A 21619-nucleotide genomic window follows, 5' to 3' on the forward strand; every position below is an offset into this window, starting at 1 on the left:
CCCTTTGTCCGTCTCTCTCTCGCTCCCTGTTGTCTAAGCTGCTCAGACACTTCGTCTTTTCCTCTCCTCCAGCCCTTCATGTCCCCTGCTTTCCACCTATTTCCCCATCACACCACATTTTTGCTCGTCTGCTGACAGTGATTTTATGTCACCTTAAAAACCAACTGCGTGGATTTGGTTTTGAGGGAAAACAGCAAAAACAGTATCTGATCAAATATGAACAATAACCATTTTAAACATGAAAATATAATCCTTGGTTGTTGTAATGCAACATAATAGATACCAACTGTTTAACAACAGTCGTATCCATTATGTTGCATTACTGCCTTCTTCCAGAATTAGACTTTGATGTGTTCAAGGATATGTAACATTATAGACTCTATTTAAATCAGATTGTTTACCATGTCCATGGGAAGGACACATTTGAACACTCCCCCGTCATCTATAAGCTCTACAGTTTCTGTAAGATGTCCTGTACATGACCATCCATGTATGAAAGTAGGTCACAGCGTCCAGCTCAAGGAGATCCTTTCTCGTCTTACACTCCAAACTACCTTCATGTGTTCATAATGTTACATGTTTTGTCATGGGCCATTTTGCCCTCTCAAAGCTGTAGTATGTCACTTTTAAACCATTGTGAAGTTTTGCTTTAGTGTCTGTGGAGACACAGAGTGATGCATTTTACATTACGAAGTGAAACGGCAGCGAACTTTAGATTGTGAGGATGTTTTCTCTAGGTTCTCTGAAACATGAGGTGGAACAAATGTTGGAAGGGGACTGTAGGTTAAGAAATGAACCCCTGTTCTCTGAAACATGAGTGAGGAAGATACTGAAAATCAATGTTGAAAGAGAACAGTTGGAATATGGCGCAGGCAATTGAAACAACACTGTTTGTGAAAAAACGGCAAGACAGTTAAAGCTTTTCCACTCACCGTCAGAGAAGTGAAGGTCATACACATGCCCCCAAACCCATTCATAGCCAAGGTGAAGAAGATCAGTATGGACAGATCTGCAGAAAAGAATATCATTTCAAGACTCAAGACAACTACCACTGATAACATCAAGTTGTAACCCTCCTGTCTAATGCCCTGTATGAGACTGTCTACCTACGTTGGCACATGATTTACATGTTATAAGGGAAGATGTGGGTAAAAATACATACTGTTGGGATCTGTGGCTCCATAGGCAATGAGGAGGCAGGAAGAGGCAAAGCAAGCACTGAGAACACACAGAGGTACGGGTGTCAACAGGAGGAGGAGGAGGACAGCGTTCAACCAAACAGACTGACCACAACTGTGTGACACGTGTCAGGCGTTCTAATACATCTCACCTGCCCACAAGTCTCAGCTTGCGTGGTCCATACTTGTCCATGATGATGCCCATGGGCAGAGTTATGGCCGACAGCAAGAAGGAGCCCACGGTGAAGGCCAGGTTCAGCATCTCATCCTGGTCCTTGCAGATGGGCCAGCCATTCATCTCCAGGTACTCGTCTGTGCTGGTATTTTTAGAAGTGGATGTGTTGGAGAAGCCGGAGCTGTTGTCTGGGTGGAGAGGGAAATGAAAGCAGAGCAGGGAAGGGGTCAGGTCTACAAATGACAATGGACTACCAAGAAAGATCTCTTTGTAAAATGTGTCACATCTATCTATCTGTCTATCTATCTATCTATCTATCTATCTATCTATCTATCTATCTATCTATCTATCTATCTATCCATCTATCCATCCATCCAAAAAAAGGAAATGATGATCAAGTCCAGCCAGAAAAGGACCTGTTGAGTTGTTGACCTCTTTAAGAGGCGAGCGGCTCGTGTAAAAGGCAGCTGACTAATAAAAGGTCAAGTAAATAAACTGGAGGCAAAACAACACAATACAAGGTAAACAGCTCCCAGAAATAGTCTCATGTGAAGCCCAGCACTGTGCAGGCGACTGTGGGAGATTTCACTCAGCTTATTCCTCCAGCTGAGTCTCTTGTCAACACAGTCCACTGAGTTCATGTGGAGTCTATTTTTGTCTATCTGCTTTAATAGACTGTTGCCTGTGAGGAAACTGCTTGTAAACAGACAGAGACTCCTCATTCACCTTGACTTGTTTTTGGTTAAACTACCAGGAAAACACTAGATTAGGGGGGGCGGCTATAAAACACTTAGTCATGCAAACAAAACAATGTTTGCTTGATTTCCTTGTTTGCGAGCAGCTAAATTGTCATCTGCATATACTAAACAGGACAAATCTGCTTTCTCTTTGTGCTGCGATGATGATGATGTGGACCTCTGCTGAGCCAGCTTTAGCTAAACAAGGACCCAGCATGGATGCTGATCTGGCTGAGCATAGAGTGCAAATTTGGAGGAACAACAGGAAGCTATTACTTCATAATAAATGCATCTGTTTACAGAAAACGGTGCCCTTTAAGGATGTAAATAAGTGAAAGGTGGGGCGGTTTAGTGAACATCTGACTGCAGTGCAGGTTCGGTGGTGATACTGAGGGCACTTGTGAGGACACTTGAGCTCCGGAACATTAAAAAAACAAGCAGCTGCTGAACCATGCAGAGCTGTAATGATCTAAGGGGATTTCACTGAAAGGCGCCTGCTTCTAACATGGTGCTTTTTATTCGAGTGCATCCTAATTGTAGAGTAAATCAATAGAATATTCAATGATTTTAAAAAAAACATCTTGCCACAAGATCCATTTAGTAGTTTAGTAGTTCCACTGTGTCAAATAGTCTTTCTGAGCATTGAAGGTTTGCCTGGTTGTCAACGAAGGAGTGAAAACTTTTCATCCATAAATGTGTGATGACTTCTTTCTTGGCCAGACTGCACGAGTCTGGAAAGGATGTGGTCACATCCCACTTCCAACCAACGGACGCAGATCTAATGCCTCTTTACGCAATACTATAGGACAAAAGGTCACCAGTCCATCGCAGAGCCAACATACAGAGACCAACAACCATCCAATCTCACACCTATGGTCAGTTTAAAGTGTCCAACTCATCCAATCACCAAACTGCATGTTATTGTGAGAGAAAGCCAGAGAACCCAGAGAGAACATGCAACCTCCACAGAGAGAGGCTCTAACCAGGGTCTGAACCGGTGACCTTCTTGCTGTGAGGCAACAATGCTAGCCACTGCTCCTTTTTGATTTCACCAAAAAGTTGTCACTCAATTGGATTTGGGTGCACAATTAATTAAAGTCTGCGCCAATTTCCACGGCACGTACTCCATCTAATGCTGGAGGAGACAAGGCACCCAAATATGATGTTCCCACAACGGAATTCATTCAATTAAAACTAGTTCCTCCAAGAGTAAGTTGGTTTTTGGATGTGCAGGCTGATGGTGACTTGAGACAGACCACAGTTTACTCTTAAACACCTTTGCAGCGTTGGGAGAACATTACAGTGTGTTTATGGAGGGCAAGACATCCGCCAAACAGTTCTGGACCAGAGACCACTAAACCAAACCATGTTCATGACCAGGATAAAGTTATCATCAAACACTTTTCATCAAACAGTTATCATTAAACCACAATCATTTCTATTTTTAATTCCAGCAATTGTAATTATGAATCCAGATTCTGACAGAATTCATCCTCTGGGGACCATGAAACTTCATGCTGGGCCATATGTGTGGAAATATTCAGTCTGGACTGAAGTTGTGTGCTTTCTAACAGAGTAGCATTAGCACCTGCAGAGCCACTGACATTTATCTTGGCTAAAAAAAAAAACAAAATAAGGGCCCTGACATCAGATTTTATGCTCTTGGTCAACAGATTGTTCTGCCAATAGGTAGGTTGAGGTTTGTTGAAGTTTTAAGTGCGGAATCATCAAATGACCAGCAGCAACCTTAGGTCAACACAGGAAGAGCTGTGACCACACGAGCAAACATGCGGGTAAATCGACTGACTTTCAAAGGTCTACATGGAGAAACACAGGGTTTGTTGCATACCTGCTTCCCCTCACAGTCATGTCAACACTGTAAAAACACCTCCTGCTATACAGTCTGTGCTATGTTATCAAACACACCATCATTCGTATGGTTCAGTGGTGACAAGCTGGTTTTCTTGACTTCCCCTTATCTGCCTATAGATTTGTACAAAACACACAGGCCTAACCCAATCAATCAGCAGCAAATAAAAAAACAGCACTACCATAGTGACTCCCGAACTGAGGGCTGCACCCAGTTCAAACGGGTTGGATGTAAACGAGTGATGCATGCTACACAGTCAGCAAGGAGTGGCATGTTAACATACAGTGTAAAACAAATCTACATCAAATACCTCACCCTTGGTTTCACCAGCACAATGCTGGGTGATGAAGAAACACCACACTGTGTCGTGGGTCTCAGATTCACAGCAAAACAAGTTAAAGTTGTGTTTTTTTTCTCGAAGTGTGGTTGAATGAGGTACTGACTGCGTTATAAATGCCCTCTTCACCAGGAACCGGCTTAAGACATGACCCATTATTGTCGCTGCTTGTTTTGGGCTAATGCTAAGAGTTGTGATTGATTGGGAAAATGTTCTCACAGTGATTAGAGTTGCAGTGTTGAACTCTGAATCATCAGTCTGAAGGTAACAAGCTAATATTTACAGTGTGAGACTCTGGTCAAAACACACCGAGGTTTGTTATGATCTTTCTGACATTATAATCTGGGAGATACCTGATATAATGACACACACCAACACAGCCTGATAAAACAAACATCATTTTATTATGACTTATAATCACTTTCTTTGATTATAAGTCATCACCAGCCCTAACCTATGGCTTCTGGGGCAAATGCAATGCACTATTACTGTTATTATTATGTAATTGTGGCTGCATAGCTAAACTATTGTGTCTGTTGTTCTTTGTGAAAAGAACAAGTGAAAAGATGTCAAGGTAAAATTAGAGGTTTGTATCTACTTTAAACAACTCAAGGACTGAATAACACGTAAGTGTTTTCTTTCTTTAAGGAAAGCGGGTCATACCATTAACACGGCTGCTCAGCACATACAAGCTATACAATCTATTTTTCTTCAGTGTAACGGGTAAACACACTGAGACGACCACATAAAGTAAACATGTTTTTCAGGTCTAATGTCATGACATGTGTGAGTGTATGTGCTGGGGACCACATGTACTCAGAATCTAGAATCCATATTGTGTCATATTGTGTGTCTTTGTGTGTACGTGACTGTTGTGTAGTAGCAGGAAAACACCTGGTTCTTATCATGAGAGTGTGCTGTTGCTGCTGCAGCGGGTCATGCCACTTGCTGGAAATTCTTGACACACTTGAGGATCATGTTTTTGTTGCTTCAGCCAAACTCTGCACAGACTTAATGTGCTCAAACATTTGTAGTGTGGCCAACTCAGTCCCTGGATCAGATCCTTTTCAAGCGAGTTAGGACCACCAATCCCTCTAAAAAAACACCACAGTGGGGTCACCACAGTGGATTTTTTTATGCTGGATGCCCTCACAGTGGCCACCCTCCCATTTATCCAGACTTGAGACCATTCCATTCAAGTAGTCAGAATTCCAGGGTTCAGGGACGCCCTCTGACCTTGAGCAACCTTACCGACCTTGACATGGGATTTCAAGACGACTGCCACTACTGCTATTTTTACAGTTAATGTCTAACCATACACATGTTGCTACGCTGCTTGTGTGAGCAAAATACCACGTCTAGCATTGTTTTCAACTTGTATTGCTAACAATGGCTAACATTAGCTAGCTCGAAATATGTTTGCGTCCATGTTTTTTTTCGACTGCTCAAACGGAACGCGGCGAACTCCGAACTTGACGTCACTCTCAATTCTGACTTTAGATGTAAATGGAATGCTGCCCCCAAATTAAACCCTTGGCTTAGCTAGCTTATTCAGTGCAATGTTATCGAACCATATCTTGTTTTTAAATGTATTATATTAATATATACACTGGTTCAGGTGTTGGTAGGAACTGCTGGACATTTCACTTCAATTAGCAGGTATAAAGTGCTTGGGATGTTTTTAACCCACTGCAAAAAGGTCAGTAACATCATTCTCATTAGCAATGATTGAGCTATGCTAATAGTCGGAGGATGAATTATTGTCAAAGCTAACGCAATGCGCACATTTGACAATTGCAGCAAGACTGTCCGGGTGAGATGCTTTCACAACAGCAAGAGAATCTCCAGAGGATCCACGTGACGGGGTAGCACCTTGGTTTAAGCAGAAAGCAGAATATCCCCCTTGTCCTTGCTCTGAATCGCTCATTTGTTTTTACATGTGCTTACAATCTCATGGAGGAGGTGGCAGGAGAATCTCCTGAATGATTTCACATTTGCATTCTCATAGACAACCTCTCCAGACTATCTCTGGACAATCTCCAGACTCAAGTGCTCGTTCCTGGGATTGGTCGTGTGATAGCGAGCACTATTGTACGCATTCATTAACCCTGCAGGGACTCATATCGCGGCTCCTTTGTGGGATAAAAAGAGGGAAACCACAGACAGAGACATGATCACAGGATCAGAGACAGAAAACAGCCTGTCTGATGATCACTGTGGGGAATGGACAAATGAATAGTGTTATTCACACATACATCGTTTTGCTCCATGGCAAACGCACACACACACACACATCCATTTAAATAATGTAAGAAGAAATGAACTATTCTTAGTCCAGTTAAAACCAGAGTGTTAGTCTGACTGAAAATGTACTTTCTCAGTGTCTCAAAGTTGGACTTAATCTGATGCTCTGACTCTGGCTCACAGTTCAAGCTTTTGACGAGACTAAGCTGTAACACAGTAAAAAAAAGATGACATGAAGGCAACTGCATTTTTAGACTGACTTTGTTCTGTCAACTTCAAGAATTGAATATTTTGAGGTAAATAACAGACAGATACTGACTTTTGCTTGACATGCTACCAAGCTTCCATTTGGTCAACTGGAAAACCCTGACAAGCACAATCAGACACTCTGAATGGATTCCCCTCTTGCGTTTGTGTACCAGGGAAGGACATTAGTCTAATGTATTGCTTAGTTCAGCATGTTTACTATGTTGTCATGTTATACGTGACCTAGATGCTACTGTGACAAGAATTTGCTAACTCAGGACTCGGTGGAAGCAAAACTCTTTATCTGATTTCTTTTCCCAAAACTGAAGCAATTTTCTGACACAAACACACACAACAGAACAATGAGTCACTGTGTGCATCAGCTCTTTGATCAGAGCAAGTCGAGGACAATAATAAAAGCCAATGTTGGTCTGTTGTGCAGACGCACTTCATGGCTGCTTTCAACTCTCATTCGGAGTTAGACCTGCCGCCGTCTTCTTATTGACTTGTTTTCCACAAGGAAATCACAGCTGTTTGATCAATATGAAGTAAAGTGAGTTTGCTAAAGCACAAACAGAAGCCTCTACCAAAGGTCACTGCCCTCACTGCACAACAACACCTGTGATGTGGATGAGAGCTGTGGAATGTATGCCACGGATTGATCTGGACTGATTTCAAAGTGAAACTTGAGCACTTCTTCTGAAAGGGAGGAAAAAAACAACTCCTTTTTTGTTGTCGATTGTGTGTGTCCTAACATCTCCATAATCTCCCACCACACCTACACAGTGTTTATTACCATGGAGTGTTCCAATCAGTCGGCTGAAAGCTTTCAGTTTCACCTCAGAGATACTCGGGGCGTCGCTGTGCACCGTCTCCCCATTTAACACCGCGGACAAAGAAAACCTGAGTCCACACTACATGGAGATGTATGCGGCCTCTTTGCATGACAATCACCATCAACACTAGAGAAAGTAGTGGGTGATTAAAGATGGGTTAGGCAACATATTCTTGTATGGAATTAGATTAGAAAGACTGATTTAGTCATTCATTAAATATTTGATTTCATTGTTTGAAAATACGCTCTGTGCTCTCTGATTTGTTCTTTGCGCCGTGGTTTTTTGTTTGTGGGCGGGCCTTATGAAGCTGCCTGCTGATTGGCTATTGAGTTTTGCTCAATGGACTCCCCAAGTTTTCTCCGCCGACATCCGACAAAATAATTGTAAATAAAATGTGTGTCAGATTAGCAACATTCGATATTTATAATTATTTTATCGGATGTCGACGGAGAATGAGTTCCAGACGAGCTGTCACTCCAACATTCAGAGGCCAGTCAGCAAGCAGCTTCCTAAGGCCCGCCCACAAACAAAAAACCACGGCGCAAAGAGCAAGTGAGGATTTTTCAAACCAAAAAATAGGATATTTTTTTCTTAAAAAGTGTTGTTTGAAAATACTGACACAAATCTAATTCAATGATAGATATTAAGCATAATGTAAATCAGACTCACATCCTCTACAGCCTTGGATTAAACTGACCCTGGCTGAAGACTTTGACCGTTCAGTGGAAAGTTCACGATTTCAGCATCGGCACCATGTGCTTACTGTGCAAGATGAAACCCAAAAAGAATCTAACACAGAGTCTATGTCAATACGTACGGATCACTCTAGACATGGATGGATTTCCTCGAACTATATGAAAGGATTGTGTCGGTCCATGTAGAACTCTGAGACTCTGTTATCAACTTTTTAATAAGCTTTCATTAGAGTGACAAATACAGTTTGTGTTTTTATACTAACACAAGACGTGAATTATTTGGATTAACAATCGGTGTCTGTTTTCAGGTGTTGGGAGAGAAAACAGATGTATTAAAGGTTTCGTGTCAGCATCACTTGTATGTATCTCAGTTTTAGTTCAAAAATGGACACATTCTAGTCCAGTGTTTAAAACAGACAAGTTTGAAAAGTGCTGTGTTTAAGTCTGGATGAACAGAGACACACTTATCTGTGTCTCATTATCCATCGAATATAACAAATCCATGGTCTTAATTTTCACCATTGGTTTTTCTCATAATGATTATCTGGATTATCTGGACTATCTGGAAAAGCTGTTTTCAAATGAAAAGTGTGGACGTGGCCTAACTTTGACAGAGGAATGACATCCACACACACGCTCATCTGTTTTCCAGTCTAATTTAAAAACTAAGGCTGTGTTTGCTGTGCTCAGTACTAATGACGTGCAGGAAAAGCAGATTCTACTCCCCGAAACTTGTGTCGTCACTCCCCCCACCATCGTATCCTACCATGAACTCCCCCTCCCCCGACTCACCTGGACCTGAGCACATGTACGAGTAGAAGCCCTCAGATTTGAGCATGATGAGCAGGGATCCCCAGCCGAGCAACACGGCGGAGAAGAGCAGGTTCTCAATGACCGCCGTCACCGCCATCCACCAGCGGCGGGAGAAAGCTGTGGCCAGTGTGGGAGCCATCTCAGCGGCGTGGGGGGGTGGAGATGTACCGGCCTTACTTGAGGTGATGGACGCTGCTGGAGACAAGAGGAAACCATTTAAGATCTCAGTACAAGATGGTGGTGATGCTCATAATCTGATCACCGCTGCAAACTTTGTGTCCACATATACAAACAATAGGATTTCACACTCAAGTTAGTTCTGAACGAATCTGCAAACACACATACACGTCTTTGATGATGATGATGATGATGATGATGATGATGATGGTGAGGATGGTGGAGGTTGTTGTTGTTGTTGTTGTTGTTGAGAGACAGACTCTCACAAACAGAAAACAGCTGAGACCTTTGAGGTACACGAGAGCCTCATAAATATGAAACAGCCCCGCCCACTGACACGTCTGATTGGCTGAAGGCTTTACCAGCTCATCCCTGATTGGATGCCGGTGACATATAGCTCATGCAGCAGCTACACGTGAGGGTGATGTTGCGTTCAGAGCCTCTGTGTGTGTGTGTGTGTGTGTTTGTCTGACTGAGATGCTAGAGCCAAAAAAAAAATGTTTTAAACTTAAACTGGAGAGAGTCCTGTGTGTGTGTGTGTGTGTGTTCAATGCCACAAAGCAAGTGTGCATGAACACACTTACAACACAAGCTCCAGCTGGTTTGAACCAGTGCAGCATGAGTTCCTCACTCTGTGCAGCTACGTTCCGACTGTTTATGACAGCGTTTGTTTAATGAATTATAATTGCACCGTCAAAGAAAAGCAATCATTCGGCTAATTCAACGTTAATTAACGGGACACAACAACTATATCAACAATAATAATGACGATAACAACACTTTTAAAGAGTCTAGCAGGAACATGGTGTGAGGTATAAATACAAATGTCATCTAAACTGAATCAAACATTTAATTGACAAGATAAATGACACTTGAATAACTAATAAGCAGTTAAAGCCACAGATTTAACACATAAAAGAAATGTGACTTTGCATGTTTAATATGAATGATATGAATCTCCTGCTGTGTTGAGCGGAGAACTTACATTCCTCTCTTTAAATACAACATAAAATATAACAAAGAAATTGTTGTTGTTCTATGTGAGAACAGGAAGTGGATGCAAACAGTAAAAGTGTCAAAGCTGCAGAGGGAGGACATCACTGTGTGAGGACATAGAGACAGAGGACATCGTTATGTCTGTCTCTATATGTCCTCACAGTACTGTCTCACGCACACACACACACACTGTCGCACTGAGAACAATAACACTAAAAGGACTATATTGCGGTGAATGAAAAACAGCTCTGGAACTGGTCTGAACTGGACTGAAATCAAGCCCCCTCCTCCTCCTCCTCCTCCTCCTCTCTGCTCAGAGTCAAGTCAGTGAGGAGAAAAACGTCACTCTTCCTGTTACAAGGCTTTCAAAATAAAAGTGGGATTTACCGTGTTTGTGTTTTGTGGTTGCAGCTGACAGATATGAATCGTACTTTTACAATCAGTTATATCGACATTATTTATGTCATATGATTAACGTACTAATCATTATTAACCAATTGGTTATTCTATCCATGAAAATATAATGTATAAAACATCAACAACACTGGCTTCGATTTTTCTGGCAGATTTTCTCTGAAATCTAAAACGTACAACAGAAAATGTGTTGTCACAGAACTGAAGATCGTCTCTTTTACTGATTGAATAAAAAAAACTAACTGCAAAGGAAATAACACACAATGTTGATATTAATATAGTTTTTGCTCTAAAACACAAAAGCTTGAATGTGTTCAACCCAAATATTTGCTGTACATGACACACTAAATGAAAACATCTGGATGTAATGACTGTGGAGTTCTAGTTATGCAGTAAATGCCTTGACGGTTTAAAACTGTATTATTTCTTTGTTATCACTGACTAATGTCAATATTTTTCAATTATTGTGAATTGTTATAATTGACTAAAATGTATATTTATGGCTTTAGTATTTTATTTATTGTTCACTAATACAAATAATAACTAACTAATAATAATAATAATAATATCTTAAATTGAAGCACAGAAGAATCAAATGGTTTGAGTTAATGTCAGAAAAAGTTTTTCTGTTCACATATAAAAACACAGAGAGAGATTTGTGTCCAAAATCCAGATATTTCACAAAGCGAGCAGGTGGGAGAGCAGCGGGGGGTTCAGCGGGAGTCAAAATGATCAAAGTGTGTTTCAGTTCTGCTCGCTTTTATTTTGAAATGCATTTTTGTTCCCGGAAGTGTGGTTCAGAGCAGCTTGACTCGCTCAGTCTGTGAGGGGGCGCTCAGCTGTTCAACATCAACAACAGTGCACAGGAAATCACCGTCTCACTGCTGAAGCCCAAACAAAGACAAGAGGTGTGAAGAAGAAGAGGAGGAGGAAGAGGCAGAAGAAGAAGAAGAAGAAGAAGAAGAAGAAGAGGAGGAAGAGGAAGAAGAAGACTGACAACTATAAACACGTCCAGGTGAAGGAACCTGGTCTGTTGTGTTGTTGGGTTCACTTCACTGTAACAGCTGAACTTTCTCTCACACACACACACACATACACACACATATACAGTGTGTGTGTGTGTGTGCTGCAACATGAACAAAGACAAACTCAGTCATATAAAGAGTTTTTTCTTCTTGCTTTGTCTCTGTATCCACTTGTAAAACATTATATGTAGACAATGAATAAGAAGACAGTCATGTATACATTGATTGATTGATTGATTGATTGATTGATTGATTGATTGATTGGAGAGTTAAACCATTAGTGAGATGGAAAACCCGTCAATAAAACTAATGTTATCGTCTGTAAAATGTATGTATTCATGTTTGTGACACTTCAGTTTGTGATAGTGAAGTCACTATTGCAATGAACATGTAATAGCTTGGTAATAACATGTGAATGGAACAAAGAAAGAGTTGACTTTAACTTTTACTTTTTTGCACGTGAAAAGAAAAAAAACACTGACACTTAATAACAACATGATGTTATAATAACAACAATAATAATAATAATAATAATAATAATAATATAATGTCATTACTGCCTCATTTATACCACTGTTATGATCAAAGCTATAGCGAGTGCAGTAGAAATCATATTATTTCTACACTGTAAACACACTGTTAGTATGTTGTTCATGTGCTCATTGATCTGATGACAGTGACATTCATTCACACATTCATCGACGTGTTGTCCTTCACGTCACAGCCTCTGATGACTGAATGTCACAGTGGTTCTCTCCGTGTCCTAAAACATGACTCAGCCTCTCCGCACCTCCACACAGAGGGTGCCATCATCATCATCATCATCAGCAGCATCATCATCATCAGCAGCAGCAGCAGCATCATCATCATCATCAGCAGCAGCAGCATCTCTTACCTGTGAGAGCGGAGGGACAGGGACGGGGAGTCAGATCCCGGCTGTGCAGCTGCAAACACCGCAGACCCGCAGCAGCAGCAGACAGACAGACAGACAGTCAGACAGACAGTCAGAGCAGGGTTCTTCTCACTGTCTTAACAATAATTCCACCCTCATCCCTCTTCGCCGCTGCTTTTTATAGCAGCGCAGGAGCGACGCACACAAACAACAGCGGCTCCTGATTGGCGCAGAGGCGGAGCTCAGCAGCCAATCACAGAGCTCCTTCTGATGTCACAGTACATGTGTGATGTTTCTCAATGATCAGCTGATCATTCTTTTAAACAACAACACTAGAAGAATAAGGCACAACAACAACACACACACACACACTATGTCAAGAGAGAAAAGAGGAGCAGCAGTTCACACAGGGAGTCAACATTCAGCGTCTGCACTAAACAGCTTCTGTCAGCAGTTTTAAACATGGTCATAATATTCCCTTTATAGTGTAATATAACCGTGTTCTTCATATTAGCAGGAGCATGTTTTGTAGTAAAAAAAATATAGATATTAATTTTAATTGTGACGTAACAGTAATAATGTTTATTTTACTATGATATTAAAACGGCATCTGGATCCTGCAGAACAAGCACACAGAGGTTAATAATGACGCTTTTCCACAACACAGTTCCAGCACGACTCAACTCTACTCGGTTTGGTATGGTTTTCCATTACGATAGCACCTCCTCAACGTGGGCGGAGTCAACACAGCACAGCTGCATGAAAGTGTCCTGACTTTGTTTTTCTACGCGACACAAACACACAGACGAATGACCTGTAGAGTCAGTGCAACTGAATCGTTCTGAATCACAGACTCCGCCTGTCACTGAACTCAAATACGACTGAACAGGTTGTGAAAATACGCGGTGATCTCCACGTTTTCAGGATTCTTTTTAACTGCTCTGCAGTTCGTTTGATTCTAGTGTCAGACGTTGCGCTCATGACTCGTCCAGTGACGACACTCTCTGACCAATCAGTGGCCGGCGGTCTGTTGATCGGCTCAGCTCGCTTGGAATCTCGTCAGAGCAGGAACTAAAAAAGGTACCAGCTACTATCACTCATGGAAAAGTAAAAAAAACAAACAAACAGTTGAGTCGAGTCGAGCTGGAACTGTGTCGTGGAAAAGGGCCATGACAATACCAGGTCTGGATCTGGATCTGGATCCTGCAGCCCTGTGGTCACAGGTTCCTGCAGAGTGAGGACAGAAAGTTTGATAATCATTTCTAATGCTATTTCCAGCCTGGTAATAACACAATTAATCATGTGGTAATAAAGAGATATTACAACCTCCACATGCACATATACATGTTTATGAATACCATGTTATAAAAGATGAAATAAGAAATGTGTAAAAAGTTTAATATAATAAACTAACATGTTCATCATGACATCTTCTAACCTCAAACACAACGCTGCTAAAATACATGCGTGTCCTCAGCCTCATGTTTTCATGCTTGTAATCACATGAATTCTGTTTACTGCAAGTTTTAAAAGTTTGTTTTTCTTAGTTGTCTGTTTCTATAACTCACTGTGTGTATATATGAATAAACAGTAGGAAAGAAGAAGTCTCCACATTCATCCATTAACACAGTCATAGATTTAGGTTACATTTGCATTTTATAATGTTTGTAAATGACTTTCTAATCCAAACATGTGTCAAATCATTACAAAGAAACACATGAGAAGTTCTCTTGAATATTGTCCATGATGAACAGTGAAAACTACGGTGGCCCTTGAAGCACAGAAACACGTGTTACGACAAGAGACAGGATCTTAATCTGGATCCAAACCTATCTTTGTTGGGACTTCACAGATTAATGAAGAAACTTCTCCTCCACTCAGCAACTGACTGTGAGGAACGTGCTGTGTGTGCTGTGTGTGCGTGTGTGTGTGCGTGTGTGTGTGTGTGTGTGTGTGTGTGTGTGTGTGTGTGTGTGCGTGTGTGTGTGTCAGCGTCTGCACGTGCGCACATGTACACAGTGGAGGAGGAGAGGGGAGAGGGAGGAGAGAGGGAGAGGGAGGAGGAGGAGGAGAGGGAGAGGGAGGGAGAGAGGAGAGGGGTGGAGGAGAGGGTGGAGAGGGTGGAGAGTGTCTGTGGTTGAGTGAACAAAACAAAGTGCAGCTGAAAATGAAAACCACTGCATGAATGACCTCAGACCAAGGGCGACACCTGCTGGCTGACTGTGGAACACCTAATATTTGAAAACTGTAAAGCAGGTGATCCTTCAACTCTGGAAAAAACAAAACAGCAGCAAGTGAAACTCAACATAAAAACATATGGGCTGAAATTTAAACTAGTTTTAAACCTGTCTATGTGCTTCATTGTTTGTTTGTGTGTTTGTTTGTTTGCATGTGTTGACTCTGAAATGACTGGAGGCAAAGTTGTATTTATTTTTTCTGATTTTTGTTTATTTAGCATTAACATGTTTGACTTTAGCTGGCAGCACACGGGGGCCAAGTGGAGGGGAATTGGGCAGGAACCCAACCACCAAGTGCTGCCCAGTGTGTTCACTACTGGTGTACAAATGATGGAGGTATTATACATAATATTAATATTATAATATAATATAATATTATAATATAATATGATATTGAGTGACTGAAACTTGGCCGCATGTTAGTGAGTCCACTACTTTCTCAGAAGTTAATTTGTGCAGCGATAAATCAACGACCTGAATAATGAAGATTTTGTTTGATTTAATTTTCAAACACATCGTATACGTGATGTGACATTTGTGTTATAATACTGTAAATAACGCACTGTTAAACTTCACCTAAACAAAATGAGGAAACTTATTTCCACACATTTAGGCATTTGAATAAGGAATAAAGCAGCAGAGTGAGTCATGATCTGTGGAGTTGTGAGAAACAGCCCCGTGTGGCTAACATAGGTACTGTAGATTATGTACATTATTAACATTCTTATTATTATAAATAAGATGATGTGACCATACAATTACCATACTATTACCTTGTTGTTGTAACTGTGTTGTAATTTAAAGTGTTGTCCCTCTTCTTTGTTTGCATTTTGCATGGAAACCAAGTAAAATCCCTTTGTCCTGTACAATTTGGTACGCCCTCATGTGGATAAAACGGGTAATGCAGATATAAATCTCAAATTAAAGGCTGGAAAAAACAGATCAGATGGTTTAGAAATGAAGGACAAGTCAAGTCGCTTGATAAAAAGAAATACTTTAAATATAACCTGTATACATTTTCAGTATCTATACACAGTATATTGCAGATGAAAGACAACAGACACTCCTCATTTTGTATTTACCTTTCAAATTTATTCTTTGAAATCTTTAGTATCTTAGTGTGCTGGCATAATTATACATTGGTTTGGTGTATTACAGTAAGTCAGGACAGAGGAGTGCAACAGTAAATCAACAGATGAACATGGTGTTTGGTTTGAATGAAGCTTGTACACACACACGCACACGCACACACACACACACACACGCAGACACACACACAGACAGACAGACACACACACACACCTGTTGTATTGCTATCCAACAAGAAACGTGAACAACTTAATAAACAATATGGAAAAAAAGCGTCTGGATTCTCTCACTCAGAACACAAACACAAACAAACACCGTCATTCAAATCAAACACACAATCAGTTGAAACCGACCGGGTGTTTGGTGACTAGAAGTTCTGCCTCGCCATATTGCACCCGCCTCGCCACGCAGAGAGACCAGGTTTTTAATATAGTGAACAAAACCTTTTCACCATCAGTCTTTGGTCTCGCCTGCAGGTTTGAGAAAGAGCTTAGAGCCACTGATGACTTGGACTATAAATTTTTGTGCCTTTTTTATTTTATTGCATTAATATTTTTACTCTTGTTGTGTTTTAATGAAGTTTTTGTTGTTGCATTTTGATGCTATTTTAGATGTTTTCTTGCCATAATAAAATTGGATCAGAGCAAGCAGTTCTTAAAGGTCCAGTGTGTAAAGTTTAGGAGGATTTAATGATAGAAACGACATTATCTGTGCAAGTTTGTACTGGCTTTAAAGCACAAGTCCACACTGACTTTTATTTGATGTCATTATATCAAGTTATAATGAGAACTGTCTCACCACCTACAGCTTATAGACAGAATATAATACTAAACATGACTGTTAGCTATTGTCTTAAACAGTGAGCAATGTTTTATAATAATAATAATAATGATATTAGCTCAGGTAATCACACTTTTACATGTATTTAACATACAATGATATATACATATATATTTATAAGCATGTTTTAATATTATTTAATTTGTGATTTTATTTATTGTGAACTTTGAAGTCTGTAACACTTTTACTTCTGTTAAATGTCATCATGAATATTGTTATTTTGATGGAATATTGTCATATCATTTTAAGTTCATTTACCACATAGTTTAACTGTTTTCCCCTCACGTCCAGATCGGACACTCGTTGGCCTCCAGGTGCTTTGAGACGCCTGTTTTAAAGGTGCATTACAACACTTATTTTGCCCCCATGAGGAATTCTAACACACTCCCCCACTCTCACACCAACCAGAAGTTATTTTTTTTGCTTTTTTGAAATGGAAGCTTACGTCGCTCCATCCACATAAACCTGAGAGTGGGAGAGTTGTTTACATCCTTTCTGGTATGTGGAGGCCACCGTAGTTCCCTGACGTAATTGGGAAATGGAGGGGTGAGTCCTCTGTCTGTTGCATTCTGTTGTCTCACCATTAGATGTCACTAATTCTTACACACTGGACATTTAAAGCAAAGCTAATCCTCTCCCGACTGGATCTTCACGCTGGCAAAAACCATGTTAAAACTATTTCTTTTAAGAAGAAAGGTGGTGACACGTGACTCACGTGACGTCCTCTGGCTTCAGCCTCACGTCATGGTCTCAGCTCTGTCTCACTGGCGTACAAATGTAAAAAAAATAACTGACATACGTGCGATAATAAACAAAGGAAATGATGGTCTGAGGTGAAATTGAATGGAAAACATTGGTCAGAGCCGGGTCAGAGGTAGCTGCACCACCAGTCTAACCACCAGGTTAGAAGCAGCGAGGATGATGGGAAGAGCGGAGGAAACACACGCTCTACATTCACCTCCATTCACTCGTGCATCAAGTGATGACAAGCTGTTCAGACGTCGACACACGCGCACACACTTCTCGAGTTAGAAAGAAATCAGTCCAGACAAGACAAAGGCACAAACACCTGGTGTTGAGGCAAACGACGCTGCGTCCATCTTTCTTTCCACAAGTCCTTCTCATGTCCTCTTCCTCTCACACCTCCTCACTTTCTTTGTTCTTTTTTGCAGTGTTTTCAGAGAATATGTTGATTATTTTAAGGGATATTTTTTTTACCGTGTGGCTGTATGAGGTGCAAACACGCTTGAGCTCTCACTGAAAACATGGCTGTCAAAAACTAGATTTTAGCCTCTTATCAAAAGGATTGACTATTAAAATCTATGCCTGATTAAAGCTGCAGTATGTAACGTTACACACTGCAGCTTTAAGACTGTACCTACAAATATGTTTGTTGTTTTATCTCCACATTAGACTAAAAACTAAAGGTGGTGCACTCTCTCACACCAGTGAGTCCACAGAGAAACTCAGTGTTTTTAGCTGACGAGGACACAGGGGCTGCAGGTCTACTTATGAGTTTGAAACACCAAACTCATAAAAATGAACACATTTACACTTAATGATGGAGGCAGCCGTGATAAATAAACTGATTTGGTGTGAGGGAAGTGAGCGGTTTACAAAGCAACACAAACGTCTAGTTTCCAGTCAGGAAATGATCGTCTACCAGCAAAACATATTCTTAAGGTGTCGCAGATTTAAGAGGACAAGCGTTTTATTGCTTAAGTCTGTGTCCCCGAGCTCAAATACACTTTAAAAAAACAATCTTTAATGTAGTGAATCAGTTTGCGATCTTCTATACAAATCTATCACATCTATCCAGTAGTACGACCAACTAGTGTCCATGCAGCGAGCCGGTCCGACTGCACGTGAGCACTGAATTGAAATGTTGTTCGTCTCCGCAGCTCTACATACTGACACACCTTCACACTCCTGCGACAAGTCATTCACCTCACAGTTAGAGAAGTACAGCGTGAGCGAGACAATCACGTCTTCTAGTAAAGCAGGAAAAGTAAATGACGACACAACAACAAACAACAACAATAAGCTCCTCCTCATTCGTGTCTCGACTTCAGACTCCTCCCTCGTCATTTTCTTGGTCATGTTCCCACCAAATAAAGCACAAAATACACGCGCGGTGCATGAAAAACGCACCAAAAATATCTGTTATTCCTTGGCCTCACATATAAAAATCAGAATATTCAAACAGCAACAGTATTAATCCCCAAAAATATAATATATAAACATAAATATATTGATTAGTTTTGCTGGATTTTTTTTTTCCTTTTTTTTTTTTTTTAATTGGAAGCATGTGACACCTGTGCAGTGACAGCTGGCATCTGATTGGCTTAGGTAGAGCAGGGTCTGGAGGATGGGAGAGGTCAGGAGTACGCCGGTCCTGGTGTGTGTGTGTGTGTGTGTGTGCGGTCAGAGTGGCCATCATCTGGAGTTGAGTCTGGGAGCCGTCTGGAAGACATCCAGGAGACAAATGTCACGTCAGTGGTCAACACAGTATCTCAATCATTAGTGGACTAGAGCTGAAACTATTGCTAAATTAATCAACTTAAATGATTAATGAACTATTTTTCAGTATTGAAGGATCAGCCTTGCCATTCTTATGCTGCCGCAGCAGGCGTGTCATGTGACAGGAGGAATTCCATTTTCAAAGGAACATGTGGTTGTGTGGATGTTGTCACATTAGAAAGTACTGTCATTACAGTGTTATTGACGTTAATCGACACTACATCAGCTGATGAAGAACAGTGAAGACACTCACCACAGACAAGTGTCCGTTCTTTGCCTTGGCCACCAGTAGTTCTGATCCCGGTGTGAAGTCTATGGTTCCCTCTTTGCCCTGAGCTGCTGTAAACTTAATACTGGAGAAGCAGCAGAGTGACAGTGAGACACGTTTACTGGACGTCCTGTTGAAATCCACTGCTACACCGCTGATGTTCTTAAAGACACTTATTTACAGTGAGACCTGGACTGACACCACTAACTACGCAGCTCTGCCTCTCACCTGCCCTGGTTGATGTTGATGCTGTTGACTTTCTCGGCGCAGATTGCGATCTTGGTCAAGGTCTCGATCACATGGTCACTCTGCAAAACTACGTCTCCCTGTGAAGAAAAGCCGCGGAAGTGACGGCGAGTTAAAACTCGGACATTCATAAACAACGAGCGGAGATGAGCGGAGATTTGTTTTTCCTTCACCTTTTGTTTGTTGTCGTCACTGGGAACATGCAGAACAAAGAGGCCGTCGCTCAGAGAGCTGACGGAGATCCCTGCAGGAGGAGGACAGTCACAGCTTTACATTTGCAGATACAGAAACTACATCGTGGTCCTTTACATACTTATATTCTAATATTCCACGCACACAATATAGAGCTGCTGAATCTGCATTTTGTAAATAACAGCACGCGACTACACTGTAGGAGGTCAGGATTCACTGACAGTCCATATTAGTACTGCACGTTCAGATTATTCCAATATATTTGTGGATATTAAATTTAAAAATCTATTTGATGATCACAACATTAAAACTCCACCTTTAAATTTATTATGCTATTTATTACCAACCTCACTGTGACCTCTGAAATGCTGCGACCATTACGGTATCAAAAAAGAAAACAAGGTTTTTAGAGCTGATTAATCTGTCGATTATTTTCTCGATTAATCGTTTGGTCCATAAAATATCAGAAAACCTTAAAAAATGTTCAAAACAAACCAAAATAATTCACTAATTCTTTTTTATCCAGAGCAAACGAAATGAAAACAATCGAAAATCTTGTTTTAAATCATGAAAAAAGCTTCGGACCGATGAATGGATCGAACAAAATAGCTGTCGATTCATTTAGTCATCGATTACTTGATTAATCGTTTCAGCTCTACTTGGTTTTGATTTGGATTATGGCACAGGACACTTTGTTATCCATACACAGAGAGAAGACACTGATGTTTATTTTTGCAAATGTCTTGGAGACAGTGTGTGTGTGTGTGTGTGTGTGTGTGGGAGGGCGGGGCTTCAAAGAACGACTGCTCTGTGAGGTCATTCACGTACAGAATGTCCACATATAGATGTGCGACCTCCAGGTAAAACAACATATTTGAATTCAAACATGTATGTGCTAAACACAGCAGCTTCATTACAAGTTAATATCAAATGAGTCAAAACTAGGGAAAAATGTTGACCTCTGACCTTTCAGAGAGGCGTAGTCGACGCGCTGCTTGACTTTGGCCTCCTCTATGACGACGGCACAGTTCCCGGTGAGGACCAGCTGACGGGGCCGAGCTTTGTAGCCTTTCCTGTCGTACTTGGTGACAGGCACCGCGTACTGGGAACAGAGCGCTGAAGGTCAGAAGGTCAGAACACGGCAGATGAAGACAAGTCAAACACAGCGTTCTTTTCTACTGACCTTCATCTTCTCGCTGCCCAGAGCCTGCAGAGCCTTGGCATTTATGTCCTCTCCATCTGAGGGAATGAAGCAACAACACTGACGGGATACTTGTGTTTGTTCAGGTGTGGTTGCATGAAGGTTTGGATCAACATCTGCCTCCACCAGTTACTTCAAATGTACTCTTTTGTGTCCTTGCACGCTGAAAACACTGATTTTCTCTTTGGTGCAGGAGAGTGAGCAGCATCAAAACTAATGGTGAGACATACAGTAAGTGTGAATAATGTTCTTCATCTATTTTAGACTGAAGCAGGTGCACGTTTTATTTGTTAAGTGGCTCAAATGTGTTTAACCTTGTGTAACCTGCTGACAGCCGTCGTGTTTTCAGTGTTTTCAGTGTTTTCATTGGAGCTGAGAATGAGGTGGAGTC

The 21619-nt window shown here is 41.1% G+C and overlaps 2 protein-coding genes across 6 annotated transcripts in view; both read right to left on the minus strand.

Moving 5' to 3' along the window:
• LOC122773341 (large neutral amino acids transporter small subunit 4-like) overlaps positions 1–12789 on the minus strand; it is a 28775-nt gene extending 15986 nt beyond the window's left edge. For 2 of the 3 annotated variants that reach the window (XM_044031955.1, XM_044031952.1), the window contains exons 1-5: positions 12639–12789; positions 9111–9326; positions 1331–1541; positions 1163–1218; positions 933–1009 (exon numbers count right to left, since the gene is read on the minus strand). In XM_044031955.1, the coding sequence (XP_043887890.1) occupies positions 933–1009; positions 1163–1218; positions 1331–1541; positions 9111–9270 (504 nt within the window). In that variant the 5' untranslated portion in view covers positions 9271–9326; positions 12639–12789. The remainder of the gene's footprint in view (positions 1–932; positions 1010–1162; positions 1219–1330; positions 1542–9110; positions 9327–12638) is intronic. The other variant, XM_044031954.1, reaches the window with a different exon arrangement.
• A 3153-nt stretch (positions 12790–15942) lies between these two features.
• Positions 15943–21619, minus strand: part of LOC122773166 (unconventional myosin-Ic-like) — a 71132-nt gene continuing 65455 nt past the window's right edge. For all 3 annotated transcript variants that reach the window (XM_044031609.1, XM_044031610.1, XM_044031608.1), the window contains 6 exons: positions 21211–21266; positions 20994–21129; positions 20009–20079; positions 19818–19915; positions 19575–19674; positions 15943–19264 (listed from right to left, as the gene is read on the minus strand). In XM_044031609.1, the coding sequence (XP_043887544.1) occupies positions 19238–19264; positions 19575–19674; positions 19818–19915; positions 20009–20079; positions 20994–21129; positions 21211–21266 (488 nt within the window). In that variant the 3' untranslated portion in view covers positions 15943–19237. The remainder of the gene's footprint in view (positions 19265–19574; positions 19675–19817; positions 19916–20008; positions 20080–20993; positions 21130–21210; positions 21267–21619) is intronic.

Source organism: Solea senegalensis, linkage group LG8 (assembly GCF_019176455.1).
Source record: "Solea senegalensis isolate Sse05_10M linkage group LG8, IFAPA_SoseM_1, whole genome shotgun sequence".
Lineage (NCBI taxonomy): Eukaryota > Metazoa > Chordata > Actinopteri > Pleuronectiformes > Soleidae > Solea > Solea senegalensis.